This window comes from Balaenoptera musculus, chromosome 18 (genome assembly GCF_009873245.2).
Source record: "Balaenoptera musculus isolate JJ_BM4_2016_0621 chromosome 18, mBalMus1.pri.v3, whole genome shotgun sequence".
NCBI lineage: Eukaryota > Metazoa > Chordata > Mammalia > Artiodactyla > Balaenopteridae > Balaenoptera > Balaenoptera musculus.
In genome coordinates, this window is record NC_045802.1 from 5,175,386 (window position 1) to 5,190,362 (window position 14,977).

General features: G+C 38.5%; 1 protein-coding gene across 7 annotated transcripts in view; it reads right to left on the minus strand.

Annotated features, from left to right (window-relative positions):
- The window catches only part of LNX2 (ligand of numb-protein X 2), an 86,791-nt gene that overhangs the window by 10,708 nt on the left and 61,106 nt on the right, over positions 1-14,977 (minus strand). For all 7 annotated transcript variants that reach the window (XM_036831201.1, XM_036831198.1, XM_036831197.1 and 4 more), the window contains 3 exons: positions 11,577-11,714; positions 7,932-8,109; positions 3,031-3,262 (listed from right to left, as the gene is read on the minus strand). In XM_036831201.1, the coding sequence (XP_036687096.1) occupies positions 3,031-3,262; positions 7,932-8,109; positions 11,577-11,714 (548 nt within the window). The remainder of the gene's footprint in view (positions 1-3,030; positions 3,263-7,931; positions 8,110-11,576; positions 11,715-14,977) is intronic.

Here is a 14,977-nt window from a genome sequence, read left to right on the forward strand (position 1 = left end):
AGATAATGAAAATACTGAAGAGGCCTGTTTCATTGTTTGTTCTTTCTGGGGAATTCTCTTGGTCATTTAATTGGGAGTGGTTCCTCTGCGTCTTCATTTCACTTATATTTCCTTGTATTTCTTATATTCAGTTATGTATCTCTTACTCTGTGGTCTTGGAGGGCTGTTTATATTCAGGGGTGTCCCTGTGTAGCTTGTGTGGGTTTAATATATTTGCTGTGAGGGTTGTTTTTAGTATGGATGCACGTCGCCTCTTTCCTCAGCATGTGCTGGTCATTATCCCCTTGATAGGGGTGTGCTGATTCCTGGTCCTGGGATTCCTGCTGGTGGTGGCAGCTCAGGCTCACCCCTGGAGCACATGATGGGAGCGGAGGTAGCTCACGACCACTCCTGTAGTCCAGGAGGGAGGTGGTAGTGGCTTTTGTGACTGCTCCTGGCGTCTGGGCAGGAGGCGGCTTGCTACTGCTCCTGGAGCCCGTGCAGGCAGTGTCCTGACCTCTGAGCGCACACACAGGGAAGAAGGCTACAATGGAAGGTCCTGCCCCTCCCCTTGTGCATCCCCCAAACAATGGTGCCTGGCCTCTAAGGCTCCCTCCATGTACACCCTCAGGTGCAGTCGCAGTAGATTTCAGCCCAGGCTGTTTCTGCACAGCCAACCCCAGTCCTCTCCCCAGGTCTGATCTCCAAAGGCCAAGTTCCAGCACCCACCTGCACTGGCGGACATGTGTCTCAGGCTGGGGAGTGCAGGGTGGTGGTACTGACCGTCTGTGCAGTCTTCCCACTGCTGTGGCTGCCATAAAACCGGCTGCTGCATTCTCCTCTGAGGTTCTGAAGCGCCCCTTCTGTCCTGGCTGATCTCCCTGGGGGTGAGGGGGTTTGCCAGGGTGCAGGAACATTTCCTCTTTCACAACTTCCTCCCAGGGGGACAGGTCCTGTTCCCGATTCCGTTCTCACTTTCTTTTTTTCTTTATTCTTTTGTCCTACCTGGTTATGTGACTATTTTCTTGCCCTTTCAGCAGTCTGAGGTCTTCTGCCAGCATTCAGTAGATACTCTGTGAGAACTGTTCCACATGTAGATGTATTTGTGGGAGAAGGTGAGCTTCACATCTTACTACTTCGCCATCTTGATCGCTTATCCATTTTTCCTTCTCAGGATTGCTTTGGCTATTTGGGGTCTTCTGTGTTTCCATACAAATTTTTTAATTTTTTGTTTCAGTTCTGTGAAAAATGCCATTGGTAATTTGATAGGGATTGCATCGACTCTGTAGATTGCCTTGTACTATCCTGTGCATTTCTCATCTAAAATCCTTGTTACTATTCCTGGCACATCAGAAAATGCTCTGAACAAAGGAAGAGGTACTGACCCCAAAACTAGCCCGGAATAACAGATAAGGAAAGCTACAAGAAGCATGGGGGTTTCTCCAGGATGCCGTTGGTCTCCGCCTGTGCAGCAGCAGAGGTGGGCACTTGGGCAGAACTGCTCAGCATGAGGGCACAACTTCACACACAAAGTTCTGGGCTGAGTGTTTAATAAGATCAGTTAGGTTCCTTCTGACGGCTGACACCTCACAACTTAGATGGCATGTCTGCAGGAATTGAACGGGAACCATTTAAATCTATGTTGACTTTTTAATGGGGAAAAATATCAGTTTTGGTGCATGGAATAAACATATGAAGCAGTTAATCATCTCTGTCATGAAAAATCTCTCTCCACAAAGGCCCTAGAGTTCCCTGAAACAGTTATTCTATTACAGTTTTATGCCCTCTTACTTGTTTTTTTCCTTCTTTTAACTGAGAGGACAAGTCAGCAAGTTAAATTAATAAATGAGGGGCTTCCCCAGTGGCGCAGTGGTTGAGAATCTGCCTGCCAATGCAGGGGACACGGGTTCGAGCCCTGGTCTGGGAAGATCCCACATGCCGCGGGGCAACTGGGCCCGTGAGCCACAATTACTGAGCCTGCGCGTCTGGAGCCTGTGCTCCGCAACAAGAGAGGCTGCGACAGTGAAAGGACCGTGCACCGCGATGAAGAGTGGCCCCCGCTTGCCACAACTAGAGAAAGCCCTTGCACAGAAACGAAAGACCCAACACAGCCATAAATAGATAAATAAAAAAATTAAAAAAAAAAATTAATGAAATCCAATAATATCCTTGCTTTTTCTGTTATTCTTTATGTGAAAGTACCTTATAAACCATATTGCACTGTATAAATGCTAATTATTATAAATTTATTCCAAATGAAGCTAGATGGCTCAGAAACGGGCATATTCTCATTGCTTATTTTAAAGAATCAGTCATTTTCGTACCAGGTTAAAAGTCAAAATATTAGTTTCAGAATTCTTCTGTACAATAAGAATCTTAACTGAGTTGGAAATGAATGAAGATGGTAATTCACATCCTCTCTACCTCAATACCACATTACAGAACTACCACCTGGAGCTTCCAAAATGTCTCACGACCAGACACCGACCAACTACAGGATGTCCTGGCTGGTGAGCCGGTCATGAGCTGTGACCTCCTCCTAAAGGGGGTCAAGAGCAGTAATGCTTGAACACCAGTGGTTTGGCCTAAAGACTCTTATGTCCAATAAAAACTCAGTTTTACACTCCTTTGTAGGAAGAGTAGGGCTTTTAGAAATACTTCTAGGATAGGGAAAGGCCCCACACTTTGACCTGGTTTTTCCGGTGAAAAATGCACGTAAGTCTAAGCATGTATCAGAGTGAATGTTCATAAAGGACAGCTGTTCTAAGCAAGAGACTGACCACCCAATCTCATAGCTGGCCCACTTGGGAGCCTTTTGTAGGAATCAACAGAATAGCTTTATTTTTATAAACAGGTAAGTCTTTTCAGCTTTGTTCTTATTATCAAATTTACCTTTTTAAATATAATAACCTAAGAAAAAACCTGATTTGATATTGCTACTTTTATCTAACTAAAGCCTTATTTCCTCCTCAATGAGTGAATTTGCTGTGCTATACCCTGATGAAGGTTGCAATTGTGATTTTCTGTAAAACAACAGAAAAGCTGCAGTACCTGGGCAGCCCAAGCCACATGACCCACGACGGGGACCAGCTGGCATCGTACTCATTCTCGCTGACGGTGCTGGGCTGCTCCTCTGGGCCGTGGGCGGCCTCCTCCACAACCTGCACCTCCAGTGCTTTCAGGGCCACCGTGGGCGACGTGGCACTGGCCTTCAGCATAGCCACAGCCTCACTGTGACTTAAACTGGTCAAATCGATGCCATTGATATTCAACAAGATGTCACCTGTTCAAATAAGGGAGCAAGAAAAATGAGCCACCAAGTGATTACTTCCCTGTAAATCCTGTTATCTGTAAACTAATCAACAAAGGTTAGTTCCAAAAACTCAGATGACATAAGGTAAAAGACCGTTTTTCTCTTTATAATTCTTAGAATACTGAGGAAAAATCCAATTCATGGACAACACTCCAAAACAATTCAAAAATTTTAAATACTGTAATAATATATAGGAAAAGGTTTGGCTCGAGGCTCTGGAATTCAGTTGGGGTCCACATCAATCAGCCCTGGTATAGCTGTGGACGGGCCCTGGGCACCTTCATTTCTCTTCTTACGCTTCCTTCCAATTAGAAAACGATTTGATCTTTTGCTCTTAGAAAGGAATTTTTAATATATTCTACTTTATATTGATACAGTTTTATACATCTAGACAGCCCTACATAGTTCACTCAGTGCAATCATTTCAGTATGTAGAGAAGATACCCTTGGGCCTACACAAAGAAATGAAACTTGTGATTTGAACATGTCCTGCTTGAAGAAGAAAAATAGTCTTTGTTGCTCTGCCAAGTAATATAATAAAAAAGAGCAATGAGGCTCATAACCAAAAGGTTAGGAAGGAAAGGATTAGTTTTTATAGGAAGCACAAACGTTTGTACTAAGAAAGCCCACAGAAAATCCTGCTCCCCAATTCTTCATTTTTCAGATTATTAAAGCAAAACATTCTCTTTGTAGAAAACTTCAAAAACATAAAATAACAAGGAAATAAAATTACCTCAAATTCCACATAGAAGGCTTTTTTAAAGTCATTTGTCCTAAAGATATAATTCATATACCATTCAATTAAAGTCTGTAATTTTATGGTTTTATAGTCACAGAGTTGTATTGTACAACCATCATGTCATTTTTAGAAAATTTTTATCACCACCCCCAAAACCCTGTACCCATCAGTAATCAGTTCCCTTCCCTGAGTTCTAAGCAACTACTAATCTACTTTCCATCTCTATAGATTTGCCTTTTCTGGATATTTCATATAAATGGAATCATGTGGTCTTTTGTGACTGGCTTCTTTTACTTAGCATGTTTACAAGATTCATTTATATTGTAGAATGTATCAATACTTCATTTCTTTTTATGGCCAAATAATATTCCATTGTATGGATAAATCACAGTCTCTTCATCCATTCACCAGTAAATGGGCATTTGGGATGTTTTTACTTTTTGGCTATTATGGAAAATATTGCTATCAACCTTCACGTACAAGTTTTTGTGTGAACGTGTTTTCATTTCTCTAGGAATGGAATTACTGGGTCATATGACAACTGTTTAACTTTTTGAAGAACTGCTAAACTGTTTTACAAAACAGTTGTACCGTTTTACATTCTCTCTGGCAAATATATGAGAGTTTCGATTTCTTTACATCCTTGCCAACGTTATTGTCTTTTTTTTTTCCTATATTCATCCTAATGATGAATTTGCATTTCCCAATAACTAATGTCACTATGTTTTCAAGTGATTATTGGCCATTTGTGTATTTTCTTGGGAGAAATGTCTATTCAGATCAGTTGCCCATTTTTAAATCGGGTTATTTGTCTTTTATTATTGAGTTATAAGGGTTCTGTAATCCCAAACTCCTAATTTATCCCTCCCCACCACGTTTCCCCTTCAGTAACTATAAGTTTGTTTTCAAAGTCCATGAGTCTGTTTCTGTTTTGTAAATAAGTTGATTTGTATCTAGATTCCATATATAAGTTGATATCATATGATATTAGCCTTTCTCTGTCTGACTTACTTCACTTACTATGATAATCTCTAGGTCCATCCATGTTGCTGCAACTGGCAATATTTCTTCTTCTTTTTTTTAATGGCTGAGTAATATTCCATTGTAATATGTACCACATCTTCTTTATCCATTCATCTGTTGACGGACCACCTAGGTTGCTTCCATGTCTTGGCTATTGTAAATAGTGCTGAGGTGAATATCGGGGTGCACATATCTTTTCAAATCATGATGATCTCCAAATACATGCCCAGGAATGGGATTGCAGGATCATATGGTAGCTCTATTTTTAGTTTTTAAAGGAATCTCCATACTGTTCTCCATAGTGGTTGTACCAATTTACAGTCCCACCAGCATTGTAGGGAGGGTTCCTTTTTCTCCACACCCTCTCCAGCATTTATTATTTGTAGATGTTTTGATGATGGGCATTCTGACTGGTGTGAGGTGATACCTCATTGTAGTTTTGATTACATTTCTCTAGTAATTAGTGATGTTGAGCATCTTTTCACATGCCTTTCGGCCATCTGTAGATTAATAGACCATAAGTGCGTGTATTTATTTCTGGGCTATCCTGTTCCATTGATCTATATTTCTGTTGATTACTGTAGCAGTGTAGTATAGTTTGAGGTCAGGGAGCCTGTTTCCTCCAGCTCCATTTTTCTTTCTCAAGATTGCTTTAGCTATTCGGGGCATTTTGTGTTTTCATACAATTTTTAAAATTTACTGTTCTGTGAAAAATGCCATTGGTAATCTGATAGGAATTGCACTGAATCTGCTGATTGCCTTGGGTAGTACAGTCATTTTGACAATATTGATTCTTCCAATCCAAGAACATGGTATATCTTTCCATCTGTCTCATCCTTGATTTCTTTCATCAGTGTCTTATTATAGTTTTCAGAGTACAGGTCTTTTGCCTCCTTAGGTAGGTTTATTCTTGGGTAATTTTATTCTTTTTGATGCAATGGCAATTGGGATTGTTTCCTTAATACTCTTTTTGATCTTTCATTGTTAGTGTATAGAAATGCAACAGATTTCTGTGTATTAATTTTGTATGCTGCTACTTTATCGAATTCATTGGTGAGCTGTAGTAGTTTTCTGGTAGCGTGTTTAGGATTTTCTGTATATAGTGTCATGTCATCTGCAAACAATGAGTTTCACTTCTTTTCCAATTTGGATTCCTTTTATTTCCTTTTCTCCTCTCGATTGCTGTGGCTAGGACTTTCAAAACTATGTTGAATAAAAGTGGCGAGAGTGGACATCCTTGTCTTGTTCCTGATCTTAGAGGAAATGCTTTCAGCTTTTCACCATTGAGTATGATGTTAGCTGTGGGTTTGTCATATATGGCCTTTATGATGTTGAGGTAGGTTCCCTCCATGCCCACTTTCTGGCGAGTTTTTATCATAAATGGATGTTGAATTCTGTCAAAAGCTTTTTCTGCATCTATTGAGATGATCATATGGTTTTTATCCTTCAATTTGTTAACGTGGTGTATCACACTGATTGATTTGTGGATATTGAAAAATCCTTCCACCCCTGGGATAAATCCCACTTGATCATGGTGTATGATCCTTTTATTGTACTGTTGGATTCAGTTTGCTAGTATTTTGTTGAGGATTTTTGAGTCTATGTTCATCATCAGTGATATTGGCCTGTAATTTTCCTTTTTTGTGGTATCTTTGTCTGATTTTGGTATCAGGGTGATGGTGGCTTCATAGAATGAGTTTGGAAGTGCTCCTCCTCCTGCAATTTTTTGTAATAGTTTTGGAAGGATAGGTGTTAACTCTTCTCTAAATGTTTGATAGAATGCTCCTATGAAGCCATCTGGTCCTGGACTTTTGTTTATTGGGAGTTTTTTAATGACAGATACAATTTCAGTACTTGTAATTCATCGGTTCATATTTTTTATATCTTCCTGGTTCAGTCTTGGGAGATTGTACCTTTCCTAAGAATTTGTCCATTTCTTCTAGCTTGTCCCTTATTGCCATAGAGTTGCTTGTAGTAGTCTCTATGGTCCTTTATATTTCTGTTGCGTTGGTTGTAGCTGCTCCTTTTTTCATTTCTAATTTTATTGATTTAGACCCTCTCCCTTTTTTTCTTGAGTCTGGCTAAAGGTTTATCAATTTTGTTCATCTTTTCAAAGAACCAGCTTTTAGTTTCATTGATCGTTTCTGTTGTTTTTATTGCTTGTGTTTTTGGTGTCATATCTATGATAACCATTGATTAATCTGTTGCATAATCCAAGGCCATGAGGGTTTACACTTGATTTTCTTCTAAAAGTTTTAGCTCTTACATTTAGGTCTTGGATCAGTCAATTTTTGTGTATGGTGTGAGGCAGGGCTCCAACTTCATTTTTGGAGAAACAGCTTTCAAGACTCACTTTTCCATATGAACAAACCAAGTGTATGGAGAATGCTATTTACCACTACCACCCCCACCCATACAGATTATATAGTATCAATCAATGGGGGCTGTGAAATTGTGAATGAGTTAATCCCTAAAAACCACTCCTTTTTATTAAGTTTGTCTCTGCTCCACCTCTTCTGTGATCCTCCTCCCACCTAGACACCTTTTTACTAGGCAACAAGTGTATTTCAGTGAGATGCTCCTTCAGAGTATCTGGTCTACCATAATGCTGGAAGCATAAATCTCTTAGAGGGTCTTTTCCAACATAAAATAATCCAACAGTAACTGTTAGAAAGATTATTAAGCTTCAGCAATTTCCCTTTACGTTAGGCATTTTTCTAACCTTATAGAGAGGCTTTATGCTTCCAGTATGTACAAGACATTTTAAAGGATTTTAAAAAGCCATGTTTAATAGAAAACTTTATAGACATTCTTTACTTTTAAAAATGTAAGTTGACTTCTGGAGATTTGGTGAAACTGTACAAGATCCTAGCTTACCTCTCTTGATTCTGCCATCACGTGCAAGGCAGCCATGAGGTGGCACACTGGTCACAAAGATGGGCAGTTCCCCACTTTTACTTCCTCGGCCCCCAGCTACTGTCATTCCAAGGGACTCGTGTGGTTCCTTCTTTACAGTAATGTGTTTTTCTTGGCATGTAACACACTGGGCAAGATCCTGAACGTGAGAGGAAAAATTTATTGGGTGATGAATAACATATATAGTTGAAGTAATGACAGCTAAAGTCAAAACATAACGTGGCAATTATAAAGTCATTAAAAAAAAATCACTATAGAACTGAAAGCAATACACAGTTCTTTAGAGGCACATGAGCCCTGTGGATCACAATGGCAAACTTTGGACTACTGTATTTTCACAGGACTATATATGGAACGGAAAAACTCAGGACTGTTGACATAGGGGAAGTCAAAGTAAGATAAGCATATGATTTGTATAATTACCTTCAGCTCCCAGATATGATCAGTTCTAAAAAAGTAAATAATGCATTTGAATTTTAAGATTCTGAAGACAAGCCAATTAATTTTACTTCCATTTTTCTCCTATATTCTTTGAGAGAAAAGTTGACATAGTATAAAAGTGTGGATTTTACTAACTGCCAGAAAAATGCTACAGAGCTGTCTTCTGATTCTGACTAACAAGGGTTATCAGAGCACTCAATCATGAAGCAGGTGCAAATCTACCTTCAAAATTTGTGAAAAGCTAAAAGGATATGAAATAATTGAATTTTTGAAATTAATAACAGGGAAATCAATCCCCAACAAACTATATTCTCAGGGAAAAGCTATTTTTATTGACATTTGTTACTGTTACCTATTACTGAGATACTCCTGGAAGTAAGAAAAGGAGAATCTAAAATACCACTTTTCTTTTGAATTAGCATTCAGTAAAATCAAGGTGTACATATGCAATACGAATATTAAAATAACATTTATCGAAGGCTTAACTATGTGCAAAAAAGCTCACAGCTTTACATGCATCATTTCATTAATCTTCACAGTGGTCCTGAAAAGTAAGTACTATTATTGGCCCCATTTTATGGATGGAGAAACAACTTAGAGAGGTCATGTAGCTTGCCCCAAATCATACAACTGTAAGTTCCTGCATAGGGATTTGAGCAGATGCAAATATATAAACATATGCTTTGCATACGTGCACATAATATGTATACATATTGTTTATATGTACCCACACCACATGATTACTGTCCTGTTAAATGTAACAGTGGAAGCTAATGTCTCAAAAGGTTTCCAACATTTATCAACTCTGAGAAAATACAGATAATAATTAACATTATTAACGATATCAACAATAGAAATATGAGTTACATTTACAGAATTATAACATTCCTTTAGTGACATTATTTGAAAGTGTTGACAAATCTGTGAATCAGGCCCTGGAACTGCAGGCCCATCTCCCTTTCTCTGGTCCTGGAATCCATGTACTCTTGAAATTTTATTAAGGGAACTACCTGCGATAACAGCCAAGTGTTCCTAGAAAACGTTATGACCTAGTAGAAAACCTGGAAATGTCTTAAGGCAGTCTCCTGTTTAAAGGTATAAAATCTTAGTATCCTTCAAAATTGGGCAAAACCCACTTTATTATGAAGACAACTCATGTAAACTCAGTCTTGAGTATATTTATAAGCACTTTTGGCTTGCAAGTATTTAATCAATTAAAGGTGGTTCTTTTATTCCTAGATGGCTCAGATATATATACATTTTTTTTTCCTCAGGAACCAAACCAAACTTCAAAGATTATACTCAGAATACTTCAAGGAAAGTTCTAAATCATACAAATGTTTATCTAAGCAGCTACTTAAGAGGCCTAGTAGCAGGCTAATGTATACTGCAATTTTTAATGATGATTATAATCATCTGAATAGGTTTTCTTGTGAATCTATGTTTATTTTCCCTAGGAGACCCTTATTTTTCTAAATCAGGATTTTATATAACAAATGCAGTATATTAGTAGCAAATAGCTAACACTTAAAAGTACATTACATGTGGCTGTTCTAACCAATAACAGTTGCAGAGTACACAGAATAAGAATAAATTCAGCATTACTATTTAAAACATTGTCACAGAAAATTAAAGACAATAAGAGTTAGCAGCAGAGTTGAGAGAAAAATATGTGCCCCAAACAAATAAGCAGAGTTCTCTATATGAATGTTGGAATGACTAAGTAGTTTTAAAAATTGTCTTAAAATCATGTCATAGACACTCGTATCTCAAATTATTGTAAAATTCAATGACATAAAAGGTTCAATAATCAATTTTTCCCTTATATTGTAATTTTAGGAATATATATGTAATGCATAAAGTAAGGACAAGCCATATGAAACTATTCAAAACTCTAAAACAATAACTCCTTTTTCATAGTCATCGTCATGAAGGCAATATTATAGGTTTCCTTCATACATTTCAGTTTCAGTTCAGAAATGAGAACAAGTCTGTGGTTACAATTTCTTGAAAGTATTAACTAAACCAAAGACCAGTGACAAGTCTGTACTTGAGCTCAGAAAACCAGATAAACCTGATGGGCCAAAAGTACTTGTGCCTTTAAGGGATGCTTTCTTAGGGTACCTGTGACATTCCAAAGGTTAAGTATTCTCTCAAATACTGTACTTACATTAAGAAGTCATTTTAGCACACAGGGAACTTCCTGTGGTTTTAAGCAGACCAACAGATGTTTTTGTTTAGTAATTTGTAATTTTACTTAGAGTGACTTTGGAAGCTCATATTTAGCTTATATTTTCACACAGTTGAGTAAACATCATTTAAAAAATCCCAGCCTGGGACTTCCATGGCAGTCCAGTGGTTAAGACTCTGTGCTTCCACTGCAGGGGGCACGGGTTTGATCCCACATGCTCAGCCGAAAAACAAGGGGGAAAAAAATAAAAAATCCCAGCCTACCAGAAAGTGAATTCAAATGAAGGAAACAATATCAAGAATGAACTACCAAAAAAAAAAAAAGAATAAACTACCACCCTTTTTAAATTTCTGCAACTAAAGTGAGACAGTATCAAGATTCTCAGCACAGGTAAATGACCTTGGTATATATTATAAAACCGGTGAAATATTGAAGAAGCAGGGAAAAACCTCAACATACAAGAATTTTAAAAGATTTAGGGCAGTCTTCCTATACTATTCATATAACAAAAAAAAATATGCTATACATGTAGCTATCGAAATTTATGAGTTATATGTTTAATATGCACATATCTAACTCTGTTGTAGGCAAGCTACCCAGTTGCTAAGTACAGGCTGTCAATCATTGTCTTCACTATGCTTTTTCAATTACACAACCGTCACATTTAAATGAGTAAGCCAAGATAAACCCCACTTTCAAGCAGAACTAAAACCGGAGATTTTTTCTGGACAATCAAACATTTCTCATCAATCACCTGGCAGAGGGTCCTTCCCCACCAAGAAGCTCTACTGGCTGAGGGACTGAGACAATGCAGTCACTCTCCAAGGCAGCAAAACACATTGCGCATCCCAAACACCTATGAACACCTACGTGCACCTTCTCAACAGAGTTAACAGCCCTCATAAATCTTACCAGCTTGTAACGATCATCCTTTGAGGGTGGATGAATTAAGAACCACAAAGAAGGCACCTTACCTTATGTGAGCTGGGTCTGTTGTAAGGCAGCGGCTGTGCGTGGTGCTGGCTGCTCTGAGTTCCTGCTTCTCGGACAGCGTTTCCCGGCTGGGGTTTCCCTGGTCTAGCAATTGTTAAATTCACCGTCTCTCCACTAGCCTGGAGAAAACACACAGACACGACTGCCAGTCATTAACGATGCTTCTCATTTCACAAAGCACAGGCACTCCTCCTCACCGAGCCAGTGCCTTGCTTGGGGGGGACCACAGGCACCCGGCGGTCGGAGAAGGGAGCTCGTCTTGTGAGCTCATGTTTTAAGACGTCTGCAGCTGAGACGCACGTGCACGGCTCTTGGACAGACTCTCCCTAGGCCCGCCTCCACACAACCCAGGCAAAGCAAACTGCCCGTGTTCTTCTCTCCCCATGATTTCCTGAAGGGTAACTTTCTTCTGATACTTCTCTGCCCCTTCAAGGTTGGCCTTGGCGTTGTGAGGGAGAGAGCAAAGGAAAGAATGTAATAGGAAGAACTGATTCGAAACCTGATTAAAATCCACTGTGACTTTAAAAATAAATTCCATGGTGGCTATTTTGGAAGTAATAATCAGCGAAAGTATGCACAGCTTCGTTTCTGTTTGCTATAAGTTTGAGTCAAAAATAGGACATCAGCTTAAATAATCCTGGAAAGAATGATTCTAGAGATCCTGTATAAGATTGTATTTATATAAATATATATAGTGTGTGTATTGCACACACACCTGTGTTACGTTAATTATCTTAGAGGTTTGTGACTATCATTTTAAATTTAGAGGCCCATTATCTATATCCATATATATTTTAAACGTAGATGTACATCTACTTTTAAAAGTTATTTTATCTTTGCTTTTAAAGTACAGGCCTGATATATTTGAGGGTGACTCTTGGTCATGACCACAATTCCCAATTGCATTATTACTCCTATGGGAAATTATGATGGCCTGCTTTCAAGGAATTGTGGTAGAAAGTGGGGACCTCCCTCATGATTATAGTCAGTAATGTTAAGAAATCACTATTTTCAGTTCTTTCCCCAATTATTGAGATAAATTGACATACAGCACTGTATTATTTTTAGTTTTTAAACTGGAGAATAAGTGTTAATTTTTATGTCCACCTAAAAAACATTTGCTTATTCAAGCATTTTCTTCAACTAAATTTCAAACAAGTTCCTCAAAATAACTGAAAGAAAAACACTTAATACGTGGCCAGATTCCCAAAGCACAGAGTCTGGGTACTTGATCTAAGGGGTAAATACCAAAGTAGAATCCTGATGTTGAAAATTCTGATACTTCACATCATTCGATTGCATGGTGTGAAGTGGTGAGACGCTCCATCTGTGACTTTACTTCAATGTACAGAATTAGTTTCATTACTGCTTACTACCTCATAACCACCAAATTCTGTAATTAGTATTTCAACTTTTACTGGAAAACCCCTGCTTATGCAAAACCTATTATTAATAGAAACAAATCCTTGATCTTTCTAGATTTTTTGAGAGACAAAATTCTGTGCATGTGATGGAAGTGGGCATTTAGGACTTAAATGATGGACCAACATTTGGGTTTAGGCTGACTTTAAACAGAATGCACGTCTAATATGTCAGGGTTTCAAACACAGCAAAAAAAGTTCTGTTGAATTCAAGATTTTTAAAAATGCAAGATATTCAAATAACAATACCCTTAAGTCATAGCTGAGTGGTACACTCTGGTGCTGGGAGTATAAACTGGTATGATCTGATCTTTCTGGAGGGAAGTTTAGCAAAATGTCTTAAAATGAAAACAAAACAAGAAAGTCTGTCCATAGGGGAACACTGAGTGAATCAGCTAGTAAAGATCATGATGGGGTTCTACACTTAACTTTCATGGTAAGAAGTTCACAACACACTGCTGACAGAAAAAGTTGCAAACTCAGAATTTACAAGATAAGCACGTGTGTAAGTACTGTGTAAATCTGTATCTGTCTGTGGACATACACACTCAAAAGTTCGTAAGGATGTCCTCCAAACACTTAACACTGATATAGCTTGGGGTGTTTAGACTGAATTTAACTTCTTTATTTTCAGTATTTTATCTTCAGTGTACTCCTTTTTAGACATGGAATACGTGTTATTTTTATAATCCTCAATAAGACTATTCATTTTTTTTTTTCAAAAAGAAGTTGAGCAACTTGAGTTTTCTATAGTCTGGGAAAAATCACAGCACAAAATATGATGCAACTATTTGCATTATAAAAATCCAAATAAAATATATTATGAAAAATTTTAAATGTGTTTTCTACCTGTGTAACTATATTTTCTACATTTTGGTTAGAAATTTAGTATGGACCATCTGTTTAGGAATTAGCGTACTTTAACACTGCCTGAAATATATACAGGCAATATATTTCTCTTTTCCTTTCCATGTTACTGATCAGACTTCTCACTTCAGAAAGTCCACTCGACTCGCCTATTTCTCTTAACAAATCCCCAAAATGGATTAACTTTCTTCTTCTCCCCCCGCCCCAAGATGAAGTTGTTCTCAGCAGTGCAGCAGCTGGCGTGATCCACAGGTAAAGCTCCTGGTGCCCCGAATGCTGCCTCTGATTTGAGGGAATTTCAAGGCATTCAATTTTTTTAAGCGTCAAGTCTATGAAATAAGACCAATACCTGAACCACCTCTCAATGCAATATGGCTGTGAGTGTGTGTGTGTGTATGTGTAAGCATGTGTGTGTGTTTCCTTAAGGCTATATTGAACCAAAAAGTGGGAGAAAAGGGAGTAGGTTAAAGGGGAGTGAGACTTGGGTTTTCTTAGTGTTAAAATCTCACTGTTATTTGATTCTATGTATATATATACCTATTTTGTGACTATCAACTGACCTTAATTCCAAAAGTTCGGTTATATTAACTAATGCTTGGTTTCCACTGGTAGCGTGTGTTGTGCTCGCTTAAACACTCCCATTTTGCTTCGCCCTCCTACAAGGCTGCAGGAGACAGCCACGTTAAATGCCACGGCACGCTGCAGAGCCTGAAGATCTTCTCGGACGGTTTTTAATGTATCTGCTTTGATGCTCTTACTGAAAACATGTTTCTTCTCTAATCATGACTACCTCCAGAGATACTGTGAGGACAATGTTATGTGTTTGAAATGCTCTGAATTCCTTTACCAAAAAAAAAAAAAGCACTATAGAGATAAGTTGCTCTGAATAAAAAGTGATTTTCCCCCTCGTTTTTATGGATTGTGCAGTAAAGGTGAGAGGTGAGTGAAGAGACCAGGTGACCACAGCTCCTTGGGGTCTCACCTTCTCCCTTGTGAAGTGTGGACACTGCTGTCTGCCACGTGAAACTGCAGGGCCTTTCCTCCAGAAACAGCCCGCCCAGAAGTTCATGGGTGTGCAGACCAGAAGGGAGTCA